Here is a 25267-nt window from a genome sequence, read left to right as displayed (position 1 = left end):
TGTAATGTGGTGAAGATGAAAAGATTATGCCTCAAGTAAAGCAGCCACTGGGACTCATATCCACTGAAACTGCATAGGAAGCATCAACTATGCATATCTTTGTATAGATAGGAAAGGGGGAGGTATAACTCTATCTAAAATCTCTGAACTAAGGAAATAACTGATTAAAACCTGTAAAATCCCCTACCTTTCAAAGTGTCTATCCCATAGTCTCTTGATTGCTTTGTCTTTTAATCCCTCCAAGACAAAGAGATGAGTTGCTCCATCCAGTAAGTGAAAACCAGTAACAATATCCAACTCAGAAACTTTCTCAAGCGTGGTTTTCAGTTTTAATGCAGCAAGAGCCATTGTGATTAAGTGCACAGGATAGCAGTCCAGCTGGAGGGCTTTAGCATTGATTTCTGTAATCTCATCCACCAAATTGTGTAATAAAGGTGAATTATTGTAGTCAAAAATGTAGATTATACAACCATACAGGCAACTTGTCACTTCAGCAATTTCAGCATGCAATCCCAACGGCACAGCTATTTCCACTCTTATTTTCAAAAGCGAGTCTGATTCTAGATAATGTCCCATAGGCAGCAGGGAAGAACTATTCACTGATTCTGCTATCTTCTTTTTTTTATCCTCCTCACTGATAGTAGCTGTATTTGGTGCTGAACAGCTACGAATGGGAGCACTGATAGCCAGGTACTTTTTCCCCAACAATAACTCAGTTAGACTGACTTTGGCTACCCCATGAGGATGCCACACTTTGTTTTTTGTAGAAGAACTACAGATTGTGGATTTGCAAGGAGGGAAGCTCACCTTACCCACTTTTTCATCAGGTTCATCTTCCCCAAACAAACAGGGCTTTTTTGTGTTGTTATTCATATTTCTATCCCGGTCATGAACTTCAATCTCCAAAGGTGGACCTCTAAGACACCTCTGTAATTCCCCAGGTTTCATTGTCCCTGTTAGAAGTACATTAACATCCTTAAAGTAGACATGAGTTCCATGGACTTGTCCATGAGTCTGATGAGGTGGAAAGCTGTGAAATTTGTATTTGCAGTAGGTGGGAACACACAATCTCTAAAGAACAAAAAGATGAAGAGAAACAGATATTTGCAGCATTAATCTTTTTCCTTTTTATTTTTAACCTCACAGAACAATTGGCTTTTCTAGTCAAGAAGGTATGGGGGGTGTACTCCATAGCACAAACTGTGGTCTTCCAAGGTAGCAAAGAAACAATTCTACATTCCTGGATCCTGGGTCTTGGGAATATACCATCCTTTATCCAAATACTTCATTTGCCTGTCCTCAACTCTGTTGACTACTCAAAGATGCCAGAAAACCTTTCATTGTTTCTAGATCATTAGAGGAGCATGTTGGGGACTGCGATGGCTCCTAGAGCAATTTTGTTTCTCCCTGTGCATTCAACTGTAGGATTAGAGGCCTGAAATAAATGCCTATAGCTAGAAGTTGTGATCTCCATTATTAACTAATTGTTTACAAATCTGGGGAGGCAAACAGGGGGATTCACTCCACAATACTTGCTGTGCTTCCTCCATGTAAGCGTCCATCAACATTACAGCAGCCTGCATGGAGTGGAGGCTACCTGTCAAGGACTATCCTGAGAATTACAAATTTGAAACAGTTCATTATTTCACAGAGCAGCCCACATGGCAAGGGAAACAAAGTCAAAACTTCTGTGGTCAGTCTGCGAATTGCATTAGAAACTACAGAGTGGTTGTCTCTGTTATTTATGTTGCACAGTTACTGACTTTTTCCCCCTCTTTCTCTTCATAAATGCTAAGCCAATTTGCCTAGTCTGTTATAAACCCTTCAGTGTGAAACTCCACCACAGAACTATATATGCCATTATAAAATCCCTGACATATTATTAAACTATTTTCACTTCAACAACAATAAAACATCCTACTACTGTTAAGGACGAGGCTGATGCAACTTGAACCAGACCTTTCATATACTATTCCCTTATAATTTCACCTCAGCTAGGGATCAACAAAACAGCTCCTGAAAGCAAAGGTTTTTGACCTTAATTTCATTTTCACATCAACAGTATATAACACTCAGAAAAAAGCCTTTATAATAGCATTTCGTCAAGCCTAAAAATGCAACTATTTGACAAGAGAACATACTTTCTAACTCATCTCCCAAAATTTAAAAGTATAAGATCAAAAACTTTAAACTACATTCTCACCAATATAGAACTCTATTTGTTCACAACATTTTTAAAGATGTGAAGCATTTGCTTTTTTTTAAGTTAAATAATACTTTTAACACAGCAATAGAAGTTGTCCTGATGAGCACGTCAACACCTACACTTGTCAAGCAAGTTGTTGCAAACAATATAGTGCTATGACTGGACTAGATCTTCTCTGGCTTACTCAAGATCCACTACTCAGACATCAAAATGGGATGACTATATATAAATTATTGCCCTTGGAAAACAAACGGATTGTTGTTTTTCTGCCAGTGCCTCTGATAATACAGGCATCTGGCCACATGTTTTTCAGGAAATATGTTAGTCATATTCTCCAATTTTGCTGCTAATAGGGAAAATTATCTTTAAAACCATGCTCATATTTTAAGAAAGATACTTGAAGGTAACAAGGAAATTATTTCAGAAAGAAGTACCAGTATGTGTTACCTGTAGCACTTCTATTGGTACAGGTGTGTTTGGCAGGCAGGTAGCTGAATTAATCCTTATAGTCAATGGATTCAATTCACGTCTTTGTCTTTCGGACAGAAGAGGTGTTTCCACAGTGAAAGTCATGTAAGCATCTAAAATTTCAGGGTTGTTTTCTGCCAGACGACTGATCACTGATTTTTCTCCTTTTTAAACACAGAGGGTTAAATACTGTTATAGAAGCAAATATACAGTTCACATAATAGTTCACAAAAACTAAAGAAGTTCAGAGACTTTTCACCAAAATTAAACTCTTCATTGAAGGTAAACAAGCACCCTTAAACAAATTGGCTTCTCTGCAAGAAGCTTTGCCACATCCATCTGCTCAGCAGCCAAGTTCCATGTTGCATGACATACGCCTATTTCTGTCTGTGTGCACAGAACAAAGGGGAGATTTAACTCACTGCACACAAAAATGGGACTATATATTAATAATGAATGTTAATCTGGTTACAGTCAGAAAAAAACACAGCACTAACCCACTCTGACCAATATCCCACTTTCAACACATTCTAGATCAAATAGGATACAAGAATTTAGATGCACAAGCTGATGGAGAACCACAATGAGAATTATTTTTGACATCCTGCCCTTCAGAGCACACAGACCTCTGAACATATGTCAATCTCACCCAGATCAAAACCAAATCCCAAATCTTTCTTAACCAGGCAGCTTTTATCCAGAATGTGAAATTCCCTTGGGATCTTCCAAGAGAGTTGCCATGAGGCAGACCCACCAGCACAGGCACTTCAGAGGAGGAGATGTGGCATACACCTAGTGTGACACTCCCTCCCGAGCAGAATAATACCTGAGAGGAGAGGCATGACAGCCAGCTGCAGTGAAGCAATGCCACAACTCTTTGCCACAGTAGCATCCATGGTTCTTTTAGGACCAGAACCTCTTCCACCTGTTGATGCAAGGCAGGGTTGGAGAGAGTCGGAAGAAGGAAACATTTTGTCGCAATTAATCAAAGAAATAATGTAAAATTTACTGCAGTAGGTGGCATAATTCAGTATCATCCTTAGAAAAAGATGCCGATTATATACTTTAACATCAACTTAGGCTAGTGTTTCAATATGCTTAAATTTCCATTGCACAGTCCACTATACTATATATAAAATCCCTACTTTACAAGACAGTTAAATTTGCAACAGCAGCATCAGAAGTTTATGGAATTACCAAAATTAAATTTATCTTTCCCACTTTACTGTTCTTTCCTTGCATATATGCATTCCAACACACATATGGTACTATTTGTGATATGTATTCTACTGTTTCCAGAAACCTGTATTTTATAACTTCACATCCACAAAACAGGAATATTGTCATTCCTTTACCTCACAAGGATACAATGAAGATAAACTCATTATCATTTGTTATTTTCTTAGAGGCTGAGTAATTATTCTCAGATTCAGTCTTTACCTGACCCGCAAAAGCACAGCCAGTCCCAGGCTTAAGTATTTAAATCCTAGCTTCAGATGCTTTGTCCAATCAGTTAACTAAGCAAGCACAGAATTTCAGCACAAGTGGCTTAAGTCTGACAAAAATTGTAGCAAGTGAATGCAGCAACTTAAAAGAACTACAGGAATATTACTGCTGCTGGTCCTGGCTTATTCCTATAATAAGAGGAATGGCAGAATATTTTAAGGACAAATTTAACACTCAAATGGAAGGAAGGAAAGAGAGGCACGCAATCTATTACCAAAGTTTTGTCTTTTAATAACAATAGTAATGTGACAAGAAATATTAGTAGTACCAAAATTACACTGGGGAAAAAACAGTCCACTCTGAATATAAGCAAAATGATAACCCACATAGAGAACTCCCTACAAAGTGTGTAACTGTTTATTGAAAGCTCATAAATCAAAGTTCCAACTGCCTTAATTCTGAAAGAAATAGCGTGTGGAAGTCTGAGAGATAACTGTGTAGAACTGATGAGATAAGGCACAGGGATAAACTCTTCAATAACAGCCCTGTGCTGCAACCTGAGCTGCCTACACCATGTGCATGCGCACAGGAGGGCTCCAGAATGCCGCCTGTTTCTCTGTATGCCCTGTTTTGCATCACTGTTTCCTTTACTACTCTTCACAAGGTGCGTCCATAAAAGCAGGAGCACCAAACTCTCCCACAGTGGACAGCAATAGAAAACAGTTGTGAAGTAAAGATCTGGTTGACACTATCAGTGCATTCACTTGCTACATTCACAATGCTACAATTGAGTTGTCAGTCATGCCCAGTGATGCTTATTGATAAGCAAATGTACTTTTCATAACGTTTACTGCAGCCCCATGATACTGTGCTAGTTTTTGGCCAGAGAAGAATGCTATTTAACACGGGTGAGTTAATATATGCTCTAGTGTCCATTGTCACAGCGGTTATCGTCTCCTCCCATCTTTCATAGGGCCTTTGGCAATTGAAAGCTCCAGATGAGAGAGCAAAATATCACTCAGGAGGGCTGTAATTTTTCATTTAACATAACGAACTAGCACTGGAAATAAAAATGGACTGTAAACCACAGAACAAAAACTGGCCTCTAGCAGAAAAAGCAATGCAAGTGATATGATACAACAGCTTGATAATTTTACAGTTGTAGCTCCAACATTACTCTCTAACTGTTTTTCAGATTTCATCATTGCACACCCAAGTAAGTCCCTTGCAAATATCAATTGCTTCACCCCCAGAACACTCCAAGTGGTAGGAAAGTACCATCATCATCCCTGTTTCACACTACTAGCTAAGGAAAATGAAGAAGAAAGTTTTATTAGCTGCTGAAGAAGCACAGAAAGCTCATGGCAGAGCTGAGGCTAGAGCACAGGATACATAACTTTTTTTTCTTTGTTTTAACCTTGAATTCTTTAAAAAACAAAAAAGAAAATGAAGATAAATAGAATTCCATGCCTACCTTTTCAAATCTAGTCCATAGTTCCATCTAGAACTTACCATTTGTGGTGGCTGTTTTGTCTGCTCCATATGTCAGAATTCGCACATTACCATTTGTTTTCTCAGCTTCTTTTGAAGTTGAATTAACTAGAGGACCAGTAACTGCTTTCTGCTTCCGAAGTTTGGCCTTGTCCAGAAATCTGTTTTTTGCAAATATCATACTTTGAAACATTAAAAAGATCTGAAGTTATTTAAGAAATATAGAAAATAAAAAAATAAATCCCTGCCATACTAATTTAAAAAAAAATAAAAATCAAGTCAAATAGAGCTCAGCTGCCAGAAAATGTCAGGAGAACAAAAAAGGATATTGACAGTACACATGGCCCTTCTCTTCTGGATAAGAGACCAAGCAAGTACCTGAAGAGATGCATAAAGTAAAACATCTTACAGTACATACTACAATACCTTACTTACAGATTTATCTATACATCTGCTTTGCTTTTTGAGGAAAGAGAAATACGTCTGTTCTATTAGTGTTCACATTTGGTATACCCTGTAAAGTGATCACAGATAGACTAGAAATCTGGAATTAATACAGTTTGTTATAGGAACAACTGCCACCTTAGGTGGAAAATTCAGCTAGGAATGCTCTCACTTAGTTTCAGCATTAACAAGCTTCCCAAACTTTGTAATACCAGCCACTGCTGCAAGTGGTTCTTCACATGACATCACACATTTTATTCCCTAAAGTACATACATTCCTTACAAATTTGACATATTATTGCTGCTGAAAAATGAATATTAATCAGAAACAGCAGAAAAGGCTGTTTAACAGAGATGAACCTCACCATATTTTAAATCTCCTGAATAAAAGATTTTGTCATCCTTGTCTTCAGATCACTGTTACATATTGTACCTGGAGGGCGTCACTACAAGACATACCACAGCAAAATTGTTTTATCTGTGAAGAACAGATTCGGCCCTAAAGATTCCGCACAGTGGGGTGACAGAATTGGTGGTAGCATTTTACATGCACTTCAAGAAAACAGAGCGTCCATCCAAGAAATTTTTACATCAGTAGTCACGAAACCTGGTCATTGTTCTGCTTAGCTTTATAGGTGTGATTTATAATAGCAGTTTGAAAATAAAGGCATTTGATGATATTTTGAGAGGTAAAATATTTAATAATGAAATAACTATAGCTCAATATATGTAGACAGATGCATGCAGTCTACTCTTACATACGTATTATGACTTTTTTTTTTTTTTTTTTTTTTTTTTAGTACAAGAACTCCATGTCATCTAGTCACCTCTGAATGTGACTAGTATTATATGCTTGGGACACCAAGTCCAACTCTCCCTGACTACTACCCCCACAGCTTCTCATAATGACTGCTTTAAGGCTTTCTGGTGTTCAGTATTGTCTCCAGATTATCATATTCTACAGAGTTTCCTCTCAGATTTATTAATATGTGCAACATCTTCCCTTTATCCTTGGCACTAAATTCTTCAAACATCCTTTCTTCCTTCTCCTCCCAGGAATTTTAATATCAGAGGTCTAAGTTCTTCAGCTGCTTCACAAACATTAGTTTAATTGAGACAGGCATCCATGCAGCGAGCAACAAATCAAGACTGTGGCTGTGAAGGTTGGAGCAATGTATGTTTATAGCACTAAATATAATTCATTACCCAGGCTAAGCCAAACATTTCCCAAATAACTCTACCTATCCTCAGAGATGTTTCGAAAAGGATAATAATAACAGTTGGGAGTGGGGGGAAAGAAGGTTGGTTGTGTGGTTTTGCAGCACTAAAAGTGATCAACATTAAAAATACTTCTTTCTGAGATCTCTGTATTCCTATAAAACCCAGTCAAAATTGTTAATATATGTAACATTAAGTAAGTAGTGAATGACAGGCTGTCAAAATAATTGCTCTGGGAATGAAAAAATCTAAATAAAAATGTTTACATGTGGTTTTATAAGTAAAGCATCATGCTACGAAAAAACCAGACCTGCTAAAACTAAAAACAATAAGTCTGTTTTTTTCACCTCAATTAACAAAAAAACCCAAAACCAAACCAACTGCAAAGAGTCAGAGACCCTAGAGACCATCACTATATATAGGAACCTCCAGGTGTTGGGAATAAATGAAGGAAACTGTAGTGTGGAGTTCACGGAGGTAACATGGTGGATTTGTTGGAAACCTCCCCACTGCAGATTGAAAAAGCAGAGGATATCAGATCATATGTGGGCATTTATAGCACTATTAAGAGTTTTTCCAGAACCAATCTGGGAGAAGAAATGCAGCATACAATTATTTTGACTATCATATTTCCTGGCTGCAGACTTTTGACACAAAATGAGGGAAGAAAACTGATTCTTCTTCTTCTTCAAAAAAAAGATTTTCCAGGTGTGCAAAGGAGCAGCAAAACTTTGCCAGTAAAATTGGTAAAATATAACCTGAATCTCAGATTTGTTTTAGAGTAAACACGTAGGCTACTTGTCAGGTTACTCACTAGTCCTCCACAAGGCGTGACCATTACCATAATAGTTCTTTGAAGCTAGAAAGAAACACCACCACAGCCACAATACAGGTGGAACGAGAACATTCAGGTACATGAAAGAGCAACAGTGATGTATGTAAGGATGTAACTTTAATTCATTTTATCCTGTTCAAGCCTCACTTTGTACAGGTAAATTTCTCTAGAAGAACTAATATCCTGATATTCTTACATAGCTCTTGTGTCATTAGACTGCAATACCTCTATAATATGTTACCAGTAATGATTTTGGAGGGTTTTAGAAAACTGCTAGAATATTTCTACACCAAAATTATTTCTATTCCAATTAATTTGTATTGAAAGTTAAGTCTGCATGAAGACTAAACACATGCTCTTAATTTTTCAAAATACTGATCTCGTATATTCATGTTCCATCAACTGTCATGACAGATAGTATAAATGCATGCAAGGGAACTGCAACAGCATCAGGAACTACACTTTCAGACTTAAATTGGACAAATATCCTTCAGATATCCTTATACTGCATCAGTATAGATGCTTACAAAATGTGGTGCAAGTCCAAAGTAAGGTAATGCCCTGGGGTTCTACATTAAACCTTACACAAGGTGGACACCCATCTTTGAGCAGAAAGGACGTGCTCATGAGACACAAAGCAGCAACAATCCACATTCTCAGTTACAGAGACAGATTTCATCAATGCTATTTTTGGAGTAAAACTTCGTAGTTTCAACAACACCAACTCACATTTGCACTGAGTATCTCCTCCCATAAACCATTAAGAAACAAAATCCCATTCCAACGGTTGTTTTTTCACAAGCAAGATATGTAAGTTATAAACCTGCTAGCCCAACTGATTCTAGCAGTTATGAAGCCTCAGAGGGCCTCATTTTACTTTATCATGCAACCACATGGTATTTACTTTCCTATTCAAAAACACAATGCAGAAGGAAATAGCTCGATTAGCAAAGGCTATAATAGGGTGAACATGAACAGGAAGCATCCATTTAGTCTACAAACCAGGAACTGAGGACTGTTAAAAACAGAACAGGCAGCAAACCAAGAATTATGCAAGATTATGTAACAAGGCATTGATTAAAAATCAAGATTCTCTCAAATCTTACAATACAGCACCTTTGTTAAAGAAGCATTCAGTCTCTAGCAGCTCAAAAGAATACCGGTGAGGAACTTAAAGCAAGATTTTCTAAATGTTGGGAGAATAGGTTATTTTAAATATGGTTTTGTACTTAAATGAAAACTATCTGAAATAAAGATTTTGCTTCCATGTGCAATTCAACATTCTTGCTGATTTTCTTCATCTCTACAAATGCATTTTTTCTTTCTGCAACATAAAACCTATATGATTTGAAGTGCAAGACTCACTTACAGATGCCCTCATCAGAAATAGTACTGTTCTTACGATGTACAAAATACTCGGAAACATTCATCCATAAAGCTGAGTTCATAAATTTGTGCTGAAGGCATTAGGAGTCCTTTCACTGACTTCATTATGTTTTAAGCAGAGTAACAATCTGACTAAATCTTGCCTAGGAGACATTCTTAAACTTACATAACAGCATAAAATTAGCAAGTACATCATTGAATACAGGAGTGGATTCATTATCTTGTACTATCACCAATTAAGTTTTTAGAAACAAAATGGGAACCTTGGAAAGTCATTTAATTGTTTATATTTTTTAGATGACATTCTGGATGATGTATTTGAGATACACCCTATTCATGATTCATTTCTATTTCAAGTTTTCCATTATGAATAATACCCAAGAAAATATGAATCTTCTAAAATGTTATAGTTTCTCAAGTCCTGAACCCTCTAATCTTTTCTACAGTTTTAGTTACATGCTAATTGTTAGAAATTTACCACAGAAAACTATTAAAACCAATGAGTTATTAAACCAAAAGTGGGAATAACTGTTCCTAAAAGCAGAACAGAACAAATAGGGAACTATGCTACTACAGCAGTAAAAACTCAGGATTAACTTAATTGCTTTAGAAAATTACCTCATGATAATTTGACCCAATACAAACTCAGAGTTATAGAGCTGATCCATTGAGCTCATCAGCCAGCAAAGCCTGCTCTGCTAGCAACTGTTGTTGACACTACCTTCAACCTTTCAAAATGAATGAGGCACCCTGAATGCCACCACTCTTTTGCCACTTTCTAAGATTTTCAGCTGAGCAACTAACTAGCGGCAGAGTCACTCCTAGTTTCCCCTCCATCTCCTCTCACTGACACTATCTTATCCCACAAATTATGTGAAGTCACAAGGTACAAGTGAACAAGAAGAAAAAACATGCACAGTTTGTTATTTTATGTAATAATTTCATAAACAGCTACTTCACCCCAAATATTCTATTAGCAAGCTTGATGTATTAAAGGGGATCTTAATGCTTTTGGTTCTTTCCTATAATCAGTAGGCATGGATGAGAAAAGCAGTAGTTAACGAGTATAATTATAAAATATTTTAAAAAACCATACATACTGAACAACAATTACATATATGTAACTGTATTTTTAAGACATGAACATTTCCCAAAGCAAGTGCAACATTCTTACCTCACTCTATCTAAGTCATCTGTCCTTGATGGATGGGGCAAACGAGAAATAGATGTTGCTGGTCCATTCAGATCAGCTGCTTCTGCTGAATTAAAACAGGTTTTACACTTGTTATTAAGTATTTGTATGTTTTGATAACTCCAACAAGACTAAGAAAATGGATCCATAAAGCTCTAGGAAAATCTCATGAGAAGTCTTACGCAAGCTGTATTTGTAACTCAAATACATTTAATCTTTGTCTCCATGTAAATAATGAGTTTGAATAAGCCTAATATACATAATATAAACTATTTTTTAAGGGACTTTGAGAGATCATGCAGAGAAACTAAAATATTATGAAGTCATACTTTATTTCCTAGAAAGATAAGTTCCATGGTAACTATCATGCTGCAGTTTAAAACAAAAATAGGAATTAACAAGTAATTAAAATGGGATGAGAACATCCAAATAGTATTTTGTTAGTGCTGAATATCCTGTCTGTACTTAAGTAGGTACTGATGTCAGTAACATATCTTAATGCATGAAAGACTTTACATAAGAAATAATACCTTACTTTTGCTTATTTATTTTAATAAACTGTTCCAATTTCTATTCTAGTGAATACTCAAGAAAAAAAAAAAAAAAAAAGAATGTTACCAGTGTCCAGATCTCTTACACAATGTGTAGAAATGTCCAGATATCTAGTCAATGGTTTATATATGCCAGAAGTGTGGTATACTACACCTAACTGTCTTCAAATGTAATTTTATTACAGAAAAACACTCTACAGTCACAGATTTCAGTGTTAATTACTCAACACTTAGCCTCACAATGTATCAGCCTTAATTGCAGTGAGATGTAGGTCTTAATTACAGTGAGATTAGAGCAAATCAACATTGCATGAATGGTAAGAAGAATTTGCACTTGAATAGCTGAATATATTCCACACAATAAAGAACAAAATTTGGCATTATCTGGAAGTAAGCAAAGATGGAGCAATGCAATATTAGGTTTTTACCTGGCCATAAACAGGATACTGAGAAACTTCTTGTTTCACAGAGCACAAGGACTGGTACACTCAATAGTGCACATAGTTCTTCGAAGTCAATTAAAAGAAATATAAAGAGATCTTCAGGACATTCCTTTCTTTCTTAACACATAATGGGTTAGCATGTAGACAAAACGCTGGCATTTTTCTGTTCATCTGAATCAGAAGCCACGTTCCTGTCCTTTATCTCCTTGGACACACTTTCTACCTTTGCAGACTTAAATGTTTGGTCCATCGATCCCCTCTGGGCCCATCACTAGATGGCACTACTACCAAAATACAGATGTATTCTGCCAGCCTAATTACTCCAGGAATTAATCTACTCCTACTTTGACGGCGCATGTCATTAGTCATTAGAAAAAATAAACAAAAAAAATTATTTAAAAATAACCAACTGAAGGTGGTGACACAGTGCTCCCCAACATACTGTAAGCAGCCCTGCATCAGATACTAATATAGGAGGAAATCACATTATCTGCTGAATCCCCAGTACCTTACTGCAGTAACAAGGTTTCCCTTTGGACTATTCTATCTAAATATTTGGCAAGTCCATTTTTGTTTGTAGATCTAACAAAATCACAGACATAACACAGAGGGACAACCTAGTTGTTAGTTTCATTTTCATCATAAAAATCTAAAATTAGGGGAAAAAAAACCAAACAGTTTGTTTGCATTTTCACAAGATAACTGAAGTCAGAATATATATAGTTTCATAATAATTAATTTCCAGTACTTTTTAGACATTTTTTTGTTCCTAAAAACATTCTACGAAAACAACTATTAAATTGCAAGGCCTACTGCCTAAAAGCAGAAATTTTCAAAATAAATGATCTGTGCCTCCTGAATTCAGCCCTTTGGTACATATATGTATCCAAGACCTCAGATAACGATTAAACACATTTTTCCTCTGTCCCAGGTAGCACACTGTTGTTCATTGTGCTGTTCAATAAAATATTTTAAAAGTAAGGTTTTTCCTTGCTGCACAGTGCGGGTGTTGGTGTCACTTCTTACAAACTACCCAAAGAGTAATCCTGGTGTAGCAAAAAAATTACTGAAGTACTCCTAGAGAGTTCTGTAACACTCATTGCTAAAGTATCTTTTTGCTTTCTCAACTTTAGTAATTTCTCTATTTTCTTCATTGTGGAAACTGAAAATTTAAGTACAAAAAAAATAAGAAAAAGGTTTCCACTAAACTTGGTAGCCCAGCTGGAAAGCCAAGGACCTAATTTTTTTCAGAACTCTCAGCATTATAAATGTATTCTAACTTTCATTAATTAAGTTTTCATTGATTTTCTCTTGACTTCAGTTGCTGTTGTGAGCTCTCAACCCCCCTGGTCTCCAGCCAGGCACTGTAACACGGTACCAGGTGCTTTCTGGGCACAGCAGCACCCAGGTGCAGAGAAATCCCAGCTGTCTGGTCAGCAGGCATGAACAGGGCTCCAGAAGGGATAAGGAAAGCAACAGCAGGGTTTAAGAAGATGTGGCTACAAATAACACTGACCCTAGATGAAGAACTTGACACAAGGCCAGATTTTGTTGTTACCTGCAGCAGTATTGCAGCAGTTTCTCTACTGGCACAAGGCAAGGTCAAACTACAAAACTGCATACAGCTGGGATCTCACCAGTGTCAGGAATAAACTTTCATACTTCTCCATGAACTACCAATTCAAAGGAAACTTGACATTTTGCTACTAGATTCTCTGCCAACAGCAGAGAAACAGCAAGAATCTGGGAACCTATGTTATAGTCATGGCTCTAGATGTTAATGCAATCACTTAAAAACAGAAGCAGCAGAAAAGCCTGATGCTTTTTTTATAGTATCCCTTGAAAACTTTCTGTGAGTCAGCTAAATCCCTTTTCTGTCCCATTTCTATTCCAAAGCTGTTAAAAACTTGTTCTAACTATACCTTCAGTCTTCCCCCAACACCTTGTTCCCTCAGCAGATTCACCAGTCCTGTTCCTGATTGCCCATCAGTCAAGGGGTCATTGCACTCCCCCTCCCTTTTCACCCATAAGCCACTTCCAGTTCCCATACTGTTATACCTTCAACAGGAAGGGCTGAAGACTCCTCCTGTGCCTTGGATTCCTTTGCTGCTTTGATTTTTGTACGGCAGGGTGCTGGCTGACTCTCTTCAAAGAATTTTCTCTGCAATAGAACTGTGTGTTTTACCGCACCTATCAGGAAAAAAGTTAAAATAAAATAAACGCCCTGGTTTAGAATGTATTACTTAGTCTGTTTGGGCCACTCAAATTTTGAGCAATGACCTTCCTATGGCACTTCCTTTTTTCCTAATATCTATAAGAAGCCACTCATAGACTTCAATTCTGTTTGTCTGGAGATGAAAATCACCAGTTACTGAGATTTACCTCAAAGTCCACAGAAGAATCTAACATAAAATGTTCTCCCTGTGTACTGCACGACAATGCATATTCAGAAGAAAATATTGGGGTAGCTGAGGCTAGTGGGAACTCGCAGAATACCGAGCCTGCAGTGAAGGCAAACAGCCCTGGCAGTGAGCTGAGGGGACTTTGCCATACAGACTTCTCTGAAAGCATACAACTTTGGGACGAAAAGATTTTAAACCTTTGTATTCTGTGGCTAAAATGTACAGCTGCTCTTGAGAAAATACTGAACTACAAACAAGCCTCCATTCTTCAACAACAGCTAAACAAATGCTCAACCTACTTAAAGAGCAAAACAAAATGCTGTCAGAAATTTCCATCAATTGCAAAGCCTATTTGCTATAAACCCCACCATATCTGAGCAAACATTTGATTTATTGGTATCAGTTCAATCAAAAGAAAGCCAACCCTTTATTAAATAGCATTTTAGATTTTTATAACCTCACCAAATCTCTATCCACTGAAACACATGGGAGAGAACAATCACAGTATTATATCAACAAATTATGCATATTTTAATAGTAAAATTTATTTTAACAGTAGTTTCAGGATATCAGAACAAAGGATACCCCATTTCCTATAGGCTTCATCTCATGCTTAGTTCTCTGGTATTTATTAAGGACGAATATCTCACTTCATACATGTCTATAACAGCCCTAACAAGGTCTCTCTCCTCTAATTAAATTAACTCAACTAGTAAAAATTAACCATATATTATAACTCTCTTTGAAACCACTGACCTTCAAGCTAGTGTGGCCAAAATTTATGGATAGATTCAAGTTATGTGGTTGGGAGACAAGGGGGAGAAGATGAAATGGAAAGATGCACAAAATAAAAATGTGGCTGTACAAGTTTTCCTTCTTCTCAGGAAAATAAAAAGAAAAATCCATCTTTGAAAAAGGAATACATTCATTACTACCACTACTACCCTACAGCATCAAATAACTCTCTAGTTTTCAGATTATAGGCCCAATTATATTTTTCTGCCATTAGAACTTTCAGACTGACTCATGCATTCATTAAAACAACAAGTGGAAGTTATTTCAGTGGGAATAACATATGAATGTTGAATAATCTCAACAATAACTTATCAATAGCTGCAGTCACAATTTCCATATGTTTTAAAACATGTCTGTTTGCATTAGACTTACCAACATCCTCTGCATCCCCTTCTAGTGAAGAAGCAATTGTTGGTTTACTATGCCTTACTTTTGAGGGAACTTTGTTCTTGGTATCCCAGATTTTTAAAATTATTTTGTGATCTCTTAGTTTTATTATATATTCATTAGTGACATTGATATCAACACTATGATTCCATGATATCCACATCTTGTCATTTTCAAACCATGGTGTAACAGCCTATTAAAACAAAAGATGAAAATCTTTACAGGAGCTGAAGAACTTGTATTCACATGCTGACCACTATCAGCACTCCTTGCAAACTGTACATTTCTTATTTCTCCAGCTTGTGCTGGGTCTTACATGACACTCCCCACCCCCCTTCCTATGCCAGAGCAGCATATTTTGTTGGATTCAGACAAAATAGTCTTATCAAGTCAAGATCTGAAATGAAGACCTGAGATAAATTAAAAGACCTGAGATAAATTAAACTATTGCTCAGCATGAGATCATGGACTGAAGACTTTACAGAATACTCTAAAAGCAAAGATATGCACTTTAAAATGCTGAATTGCTATTTATAAAATTAAAGGACCAGCACTCAACTTCACTTATATGTGCTGGTAAACTGTAAGAACATAGCACTCATCAGAGTTGCTAACATAACACCATTTCAATCAGCAACTTTGCAAGTGCATTTTTTTGAACAAAGACATCAAGTTGATATTCAGAAGTGCAAAGCAATCAAAGAGGGCCATTAGAAACATTGTTGTGCGAAGACAAAACCTGAGAGTATACAGGCTGCTTTAAAACCAACAGTCTATCAAAATGAAAATTATTATAGCATCGATTTTTTAGAAATAATTTCTCAACAAACCAAGGTGTATTCAAAACAATATATCTAATTTTTATATTCCTGGATTTGAACGTGCAGGATTCAGTTAGATGGGAGTCTAAGCAAAACAAAATTTTCAAAAGTTTTCAAGTACCTTAAAAATCTTTTTCTTCTCACAAAGATGAGAGGCATAAATTTCATTTTTTATTTCATTGGTAATAAAACGGATAGTTGTCTTCAAATTATTCTGTTATTATCATGGTACTTGAAAGATAAAAGCTATAATCTCAAGTAAACTGATAATCTACAGGAAAATAAAATACTCTGAAATCCACGCCTCCTACTATAAATGTAAGAAGTTACGGATGATCTGGACTAGCCAAGTCAAGTTCTATCCCTGATTCTTGTTCTTTATCTGTGTGTGCGGATAAGGCCTAAGCAGCTGTTAAAACAATATGCAATTACATCACTCCATATCTGAAAACATTATCCCACCTTATATATATATTTTGGATTACTTAGGTTTATTATATCTTTTACCTCAGAATTAGATTCTGTAAATAGTTTTGCGTCCACCCCAAACAACACCAAATCCATTTTTCTAGGTATGAGGTCATCTGGTAGAAGGAAGTACTCAATGTGATAGCAACGTTGCATTCTTAGAATAGAACCTGATTCAACAACTTGAATTCTCTTTCCTTGCATATCAGGGGGATTGGCTTTCTCCTGATTTTGTCCTAGAGAGAATATTAGAAATATTTGGAAGGTAATTAATGCTCTCTGCAATAACCAAACAGCAACAAGCGGTAAGGCAACAGAAAAATGTCTGATTGAACACGGATGACTGGTGAACATGAAACTCTTATCCCAGTGCCTAACCCTGCAGTTCTTACCCAGGTTTAACTACCGTAATTGTCCATAAAGTTCCTGGAACACCCCCCCTTCATCTTTGCTTCCTGCAGCATGACAGCCAGTGATTGCCATTCCCAAGGCACGTATGTCCTGCTACTCAGAGAAATTCCATAAAGAAGAGTTCCACACTGTTCAGGGGAAGGCTGACATACCCAAACACCCGTACGACACAGCAGAATCATACCTCATCTGTTGAACAGCTGCTACCTTCTCCTAAAATGACAATACCACTTTTAAACTACCCAAAATCATAGTTAACCAAGTTGAATATATATGCTAAAACCCACCTTTATTTTCATTATTAGACAGTGACTGATTAATAAGCATCAGCTCAGATTATCAACTTGAATAACTGTGACTACTGAGGAATCAACAGTCAGGAAAGGTTTTCAGTCACGAGTGACAATCACCCAGTGATAAAAGGCTCCCCTGTCCCACTCCTTAAGCCATTCAGGACTCTGCCACACAAACCTATGAAGTTGTAAAAAAAGGGTTCTTAGGAAAACCTGTTTCAGGTACTTACTTGTAGGCAGGGCAGGGAGAGCTAGTGAGACTGTGAGGGTGCAGGTCACAGTATGGGAGCCACCCAGTTCCACGGAAGGTTTTTCAGATGGGAGGAGCCTGCTGCTTTCACCTTCTGGGGTCAGATGTCCACCACTCCCAAGCCCCTCTAGGTTTTCCGTTTCAAAAGTGCTTTCAGAGCAAATTGTGCTCAAGTCTGTCGCTTCTTCTTTATCATCTTCCTTCACCTCCTCTTCTTCCACTGCCTTTGAATTCTGCTTTTGCTCTGCCATCGTGATGTACAGTCAGACAATGGACTCAAAGGCTATGGAACAAGCCAAACAGCTTTATTTTAGTGCTGAAATAAAAATCCCCACTAGAACCAAAGCAGGAGCAAGGAGGGATAGCATGAGGAGGTCCAAAAATTCACGTTTCAAAAATGTTTTCACAGTACGTAGCACACATACCCAGAGCATTCATGTTTGGGCGCAGGGACAATCCACACAAAAGTTTCCAAGCAACAAGCCAGGGTAACAACGCATTCACCAAACAGCAACGCAACGCTCAGAAGAGTGAAGAGGGGGGATGTCAGCTGAGGCTCTGAACTATCGTTTTCTTGCCTAAGTGCAGAGCAGAGTTGAGTTTTGAAAGGAGTTTACTGTTAGGAAGCAGGGGGAGCCCCTCCAGCTAAGTGCGGAGGGAGAGGGTCCGCTCAGCTCAGCGACATGGCAACAGCGGCCGCCTGGGGCACCACCGAGGGCTCTCAGCTTGCCCGTGGCCACCAGACCTGCAGAGGGGCCAGGACTCGAGACTGGCTGATCCCCAAGCCACCGCAGCTGCTCCGCTGCCAGGAACTGCCTCACCTGTGCCACCTGCAGCGGCTGCCCAGAGGCACACCGCGGGCTGCAGCCCAGGCCTTGCCTCGCCTCAGCCTTACCTCCCCTTCACCCTGTCCCTGCCTTGCCGCCCCGCAGTCCCCTCCAGGGACTGGGCAGTCTGCACAGAGACTGGTGGCTGCTACAGCAGCGAGCTGGCCACCGAGCCGCTGCTGCCCAGAGCTCCTTCCAGCAGGCTTCTCACACCAGGGATCCGGTTTGTATAGAGCTGCGCTAAAGCAGAATAAGCCGCAGTCCACAGAGATGTTCCAGAAGCTGGTCCGTGGCTGCTAGCTCCAGCAGCCTCCCTCTTAGGCAGTTTATCCCAGAAACAATTGAAAACATCTCACCAGCGCATCAGCACCTCTCAGCGCTGACTCTTCATGTGCTTCAAACATTCTTCAAACATTTGCCACCTCGCGTGGGCACCTTTTCCAAGGAGCAGCAGGGGTGAGGGCTCTGCACCAGCACAGAGAGCTGCAGGACGGGCTGCTCGCAGCCTAAGCAGCACCTGTCCAAATCGCTTCTGTGCTTTTATGAAACATGAATTTGAAAATTTAGTAAGCTTTGCCAGATGAATATAAAATGAAAACAAAAAAACCCCACAATCGCATTCCCTTTCACAGGTATGCAATTTTTTTTTTCACTGGATAAATTTGTTGCCTTGAACATGGATGACATTTATGGTAGAGTGGGCAAAGGAATGAGACAAGGTAGTTTGTAATTAATTATACATGCAGCTAACAAGTCAAGAAAATGTCTGAGCATATTCACTTTTCAGTAATTTGGAGAGCATGATCACCCAAACGACTCAGCAGAAATAAAAATAAATCTGACAGAAATAAAAAGAGATATGTTTTTCAGAGACAGTAACACACCAAACCACTGAGCAGCAACCTGTAGTGTGAATTCAGGCACATCAGTTACTCACTCCCTTTTCAGAGACTCAGATTGCCTAAACTATAACTAAGATTCCATATATGCACAACTTACATACCAACTTCCCCTTCGTTAGACAGCAGCAACAACCATTACAGGATTAATTCAACAATTATACATGAAATAATAATTATTTTGTCTTCCTGCACAAACCACACATACTATTTTTTGTATGAACAGCTCAGTATTTAAGTCCTCTTTAGTCTGTTTAGCTTGACAATATTTCACACAAGGGTGGTGAAAAAGGGTGGGGCAATTCGTTTCACAGATTTCAGTTCTCTTTGTTTTCCCATATGACTATGTCTCACAACCCATCATTAGAAACTCAGGCTGACATCTCAATTGTCTGCAAAAAAGCAGCTGAGTGAAAATTAAAATGCCAATGGAATAAAACATGATTGTCATGAAACACTTTCCTGATGGATAACAGCTTCAGCATTTCCAGATGTATTCTATGAACAAAAGAATACACAGATTCCAGTGTGCCATTCCCATACCTGCTACTGCCTTCATGCACGGGGTTTGGTAAATCTCTTTCAGACAAACATGAAGAGACCACCTGAATTTTTCATACAAAACTGAAAAGCACATAAAAGCCCAGAAGATTCCCAATCCAAAAATGATTCAACAGTTTGGTGCTCCTTTCACACCCATGCCAGATCAAGACCCACATCCCAGATGCCACTCTTCCACTTCAGCCCTCCCATCACAAGTGCTGTAGACACACCTGCTGGGGACCCACCAGGCTGGGCTGTCTCCAAACGGCAATGCTGCCATTTTTAACACAGCTGTGAGGAAATAAAAGGCTGTGGACAGTGTGTCATGCCTTCCTCAAGACAACCAGTTCCACAGCCTGCATGCTTACCTGGCAGGTAGGAGACCCACGTCTACTTCTTCCCTTCCCTGAGGCCTTGCTGCACTTTCTGCCCCCCAGGAGTGAGACCTGGCTAACCATTGGCGCTGTACGTTAGCCAAAGCACAGTGACATTTCCCACTCCTTCTGCTACAGTTGTACTGCTGTGAAAGGAGTTCGAGATTTGCTGAGCTCAACAGGAAAAGAAAGTCTTAAGATTGCTGTGGTTCACTGAAAGCACATGAAGAGTCTCAGCAAGCAGTGAACAGGACACACACTCCCTGCTTGCTGGCAGAGCCCAAACCACCAGACCAGAAACTCATACTCACAACTCCTTTCAGGCGAAGGGCCGGGGCTGTGAATCCTCAGCAAAGTGCATAAAACCTCAGAATAACAAGGAGTAGGAGACACCCACGTTCTCCTTGTCATCTAACTCTGCAGCACTCTGTCCAGCATGCCATTTTGGAGGACTGTACATGAAGATGTCCAGCTTGCCCATAAGGAAACTGATTCTGTTTTTCCAGGGATTTCAGGTTCTAGATGTCATGGGAATGACCAGAAGGACACAAAATGGGTCTCAGCTCCAGGGCTGAAGCTTACATCACCCTCCTTGAACCTGCTCCTTACAGTCACTGTACCACTATTCCCTCACTTTGCACACAGATTTAGTAATCTCTGGTATTTAGGAATAACCAGGAGAAAAAGTGCTCTAAGAAGGCTAAATCTAAATAATACATGTTTATCCCAAGAATCTACAGTTTAATTTACAGCAGAAATTAAGATAGCATCAATGTTTTAGAAAGAAAATAATTCTCAAGGTAATTTAGATACGTACTCTTAATGGGAGTCAAAATCTTGTAGCAGAGGCTCAGACCACACCTCCTCCCTCCAGTCTGCACAGGAACTGCTGGCAAATTTGCCAGCTAGAGAAACAAAGCCAGGAGTAACATTGACTGAAGCACTACAAGCCAAATTCTGGTCTCACTTGGCCCTTTGTGAATTTCCAATTTTCCCCCTCCATTTACTCCCAAATCTGTTCATAAAAAAGAAAGATTACCCCATAGGCATCACTAAATAAAAGTTGAAAGCAGTAGATTTCTCTTTTCTAATTACTGTATAAGAGCCTTAAAACTGTTCCAGATGCTGAATAGCTAAGAAATGTCAAATACAACACTTGGTTATTCAAAGTGCTGCAGATGTTTCCTCTGCAGACTACATAACATGTTGTTTCTTCCCTTTAAATAGTTTATGCCAAGACAAGACCATAATATAATTAGTAATATCACTCAGGATGAAAAACAAGTTGCAGTTAGGTAAAGTCTTTTGTTAATCCCAGTGGCTTCCCATCAGCTCCACAGCAAGAGAGGCTCCAGACACCACTTCTTGTCCATTTTTAACATAGACATTTTCCTTATGTTCAGCAGCTTACTAAGGTTCCCTGCATTTGTTACTGAAACTCTTTCCTGTATCCACCCAATATGCTCTTCATGTCACTAAACGCATAGAACATCTTTATAGGCTTTTGCACCGTTTATCAGAATTACCTACACACTCAGTGGATGCGTACATCTAAAATCTTGTCTCTACAAGCATTAAATGAAAACACAGTGCAGGCAGGAGCAGAACTACATGACACGTAGGGACGTTCAATTACATTTTCCTTCTTTGTCTTACTGTATACAGAGAGCTGTCCCAATACGCTGGACCTAACAATGAAAAAGACAACACTCACCATTTTTGGAGTTGCAAGTAACTTCAAGAACATGCCAAGAACAACACTGCACCACTAACATTATTTTAACTCATCTCTGAAGTTCTTTGTTGAAAGCAACTGTTTCGGAAACAAGAATTTTAAAAAGGATCGATAACATCACAGTAAGACTTTGTTGGAAAGGGTTTAGAAAACAAATTTTAGGTTCTTAGCACTACATTTTTACTTTTCTCCTTGACAGTAGAAAGTCTGGAAAGGATAAAATTATTTTTTTTTACTGTAATGAAGTGATCTTTCTGGCAAGATCAGCACCTTCCACAGTCCTGCAGTCCTGGCTGGCTCTATATACTGAATGACAACCCGCCATATAAATGAGACCAGACTACTGATACCCTGGAACGTCAGATATAAACTGTGCTGACCCTTGGTTCTGCAACACATATGAACCATGAAATAAAATATAAGTATAGTTAACTTAAGCTCAAGCCATTTTTTTTCTATAAACATAGTCTAATCCCACAGCTACCTAATACTGTTTAAAACATTATTCCATCCATGATGTTGGCAAACAGGCTTAAGTCTAATTGTGGTACCTTTTAAAATAAAAATATCCAGTGAAGTAATTTCAGAAGCAGTATCTTAATATACTTTTAATCTCCAGCTATTACCACACCACTGTAGAAAGAGTCATTCCCTTCAGATCCTGATTTCCCATCAGCTCTTTCTACAGTTGGGACTCCTTCAAGACACTTTCATGCTGGAGTGCACTACCAGAACTGGGAACAACTTAGTAAAGAAAAAGTCCTTGAATATTTAATAAAATACTGCCATCTCTCTCTGAGAAGGTTTAAAGAATAAGTCAAGGAACAGATAAAACCTGTCTGGGTCATGAGTAAAATCTTAGTTTTGCCATAGTTGGGAGTAAATACATTGTAATTACACTGTCAGGCTTTTCTGTACCTCAGAAGTACTGCACTGGAAAAACAGTTAAGTGTGGAGCAATCCATGGTTTAGTGTTAAAGAAAAGCAGGCTGCAAAAGGAAAGTTTACTTCTACCAAATGCACAGAGAGGGTGAAGTGCCATTTAAATTTTCTCTGGTCCAACTGTTTTTGCAGTTGTCTAGTGTTTAAAAGTCTTGGGTCAGGTGGTTGTTTTCTAAGAAAACATGATGCAAAGCCCAACTGCCCAGCAGTCAGAACTTTTCCTGAAAAATCAAACAAAATTCAAGGGCCAAAGGCTTGGGGTGTTTTGCTAGTATCAAGTATCTGCTTTCTTTCAGAGATGAAACTTTGGTGAACGTGCATTGACATCATTCTGATGTTCTCATTTCCCTGTAACAGAAAGCCAAAGATTTGTCATGGCATTTATGTCCTCTGCTCTTTCAAACCAGAAGACCAGCAGATGGGTGAGGAATTCAACAGAGGCCCAGATGCTCCCCAGTGCTGTTAATGATGCCTCTCTTACAGTCAGAAACCACCAAGAAACCCAACTGGAAACGGTAGGTGTTAAAGTACAATTTATGCTGACAGGTTTATAGCCTGGTAAATATTCTGACAGCTTTTAAATCAATTATTTCCACTTGATAAATATTTTTACAATTTAAACTAGGTAGACTAAAACAAGTTTAGATTGTTATTTTGTCTAACTCCAGGGCCTTGATGCTTTAGCTGGTGTTTGGGGTCAGTGGGTTTGATGTGTGTGGATAACAGATGTGGATTTATGTATCTGCTAACAACATTCAACGTTTATATTTTTGCCTTTCCTGTCTCTGGTGCAGCATTACAGGGACATTTTGACCTTAAATCAATTTCTTGCATTAATAGTATTACCAGACTAAGGAAAGCTAAAGTTTTAGAGGTATACATGGCTGTGAGAGTGAATAAGGGATATATATTCATCAGTTTCTCCAGTCACTCCTCAAGTCAGCCAAAAATGTAAGCTACAAGTTATGTATCACTTGAAATGAGGAAAATGGGAGAAATAATCTTTAAAGGTTCAAGAATACATCAGAAAAATCCACCCAAAAAACCCTGAAGTAAATCCATGAGCTGGATGGGAGATTCCTAAGGACTGCACAACTGCAAAAGCACTACCATTTTGAATAACAGATACACAGACAATCACTGGTGGATAAAACTCAGCCCCTAAGAATGGTAAGGCTGATCATCTGGAGCATCGAGTACCCTGGGTGAACCCATGTCTTGTAACATAAAAAACAAAAGGGGATTTCAGCCCACCAGCCCTGTATGTTTCCAGTCTACCATAGAAACAATCAGAAATCCCATTTTTTGTAAAGAAAAAGGTCAGCAGCCTTCCAAAGGATGCTTTTTCTTGATGATGCACAGCACACAGAAGTCAGTCAACACTCCCATGCAACTGTGGGAAGTAAAAGCAGCATCTGGGTTCTTACCTGCCCTGAACAACCTCAGGTGGGACCCCCCACCCACAGCCCCTGCCCAAGACCACAAATTATTGTTCAGTGGCAAAGAACAAGTGCACACTAGAGAAAAGCCTTGACCCACAGTCTCTGGTCCCAGGCCAGGCTACTGGACGGACCTCAGACCTGCACCGTAGTCTTCCCAGCAGCCCAGTCTCTGGAACTGCTGCTTTCGATGGGGCTTCTTGGATGGACCCCGGACCTGGTTCACCACCTTGTCTTGTCTGGGGCTGTTAATGGAGCCTGTTGTCACCCCAACTCTGCCACCCTGTTCAGAGCTTGGGCACAGCTGGTGCCACGCTCACCTCTGGCGCGTGGTGTGTCCCTGCCGGCGCAGCGGCCCTGCTCGAGCTGCTCCCCGGCCACGGCTGTGTTCAGCGCTGCGGGTCCTGCTCCAGAGCCACAAAGCGACACAAATCACTGCTCTGGAAAGGTCTGTTATTTGTACCAGTTCAATATTTATTCATCTCTATCGCAGACGACTTAAAAAATACATACTGATGCCACAAAAAAGACACCACATCTACAGAGGGGAAATAGCCCGAACAAACAGAAAGACAATCAACTTTTAAGCACATTAGTTTCACTGATTTAGTGGCACCACTCACTCTTTCACAAGTGTTACTTGTCAAGCTGGATTCTGCGATGCTGTCACAGAATTACAGAACTGTCTTGGTTGGACCCGACTCTTCAACCCCTCCAGGGATCCCGGGGACTCCCCCCCCCTGCCCTGGGCAGCCCATTCCAACGCCCAACAGCCCCTTCTGCACAGAAATCCTTCCTCAGAGCCAGCCTGACCCTGCCCTGGGCAGCTTGAGCCCATTCCCTCTTGCCCTGTCGCTTACTGTTTGGTTAAAGAGACTCGTCCCCAGCTCCCTTTCGGGTCGTTTCGCTCGTGCTAAAAAGGATCCTGAAAGAAGTTAGTTCCGAAGTTAGGAACGACCTTGGGGCTCCGGCGGGGCTGCGGGCCCTTTCCTGGCGGGCAG

General features: G+C 39.1%; 2 protein-coding genes across 2 annotated transcripts in view; one reads left to right on the top strand and one right to left on the bottom strand.

Annotated features, from left to right (window-relative positions):
- KIAA1257 (KIAA1257 ortholog) overlaps positions 1–17786 on the bottom strand; it is a 33424-nt gene extending 15638 nt beyond the window's left edge. Inside the window, exons 1-9 of the mRNA XM_026857375.1 lie at positions 17488–17786; positions 16593–16789; positions 15250–15457; positions 13739–13870; positions 10669–10753; positions 5633–5772; positions 3501–3599; positions 2654–2838; positions 188–1071 (exon numbers count right to left, since the gene is read on the bottom strand). Of these exons, the coding sequence (XP_026713176.1) occupies positions 188–1071; positions 2654–2838; positions 3501–3599; positions 5633–5772; positions 10669–10753; positions 13739–13870; positions 15250–15457; positions 16593–16789; positions 17488–17758 (2201 nt within the window). The 5' untranslated portion in view covers positions 17759–17786. The remainder of the gene's footprint in view (positions 1–187; positions 1072–2653; positions 2839–3500; positions 3600–5632; positions 5773–10668; positions 10754–13738; positions 13871–15249; positions 15458–16592; positions 16790–17487) is intronic.
- Positions 17787–18190: 404 nt separating this feature from the next.
- The window catches only part of EFCC1 (EF-hand and coiled-coil domain containing 1), a 60417-nt gene continuing 53340 nt past the window's right edge, over positions 18191–25267 (top strand). Inside the window, exon 1 of the mRNA XM_026857626.1 lies at positions 18191–18619. Coding sequence (XP_026713427.1) covers positions 18191–18619 — 429 coding nt within the window. The remainder of the gene's footprint in view (positions 18620–25267) is intronic.

The sequence above is a fragment of the Athene cunicularia genome, assembly GCF_003259725.1.
Source record: "Athene cunicularia isolate RWA chromosome 12 unlocalized genomic scaffold, athCun1 chr12_part1, whole genome shotgun sequence".
In the NCBI taxonomy this organism is placed as follows: Eukaryota; Metazoa; Chordata; class Aves; order Strigiformes; family Strigidae; genus Athene; species Athene cunicularia.
This window is presented reverse-complemented; position numbering and strand designations above follow the sequence as displayed.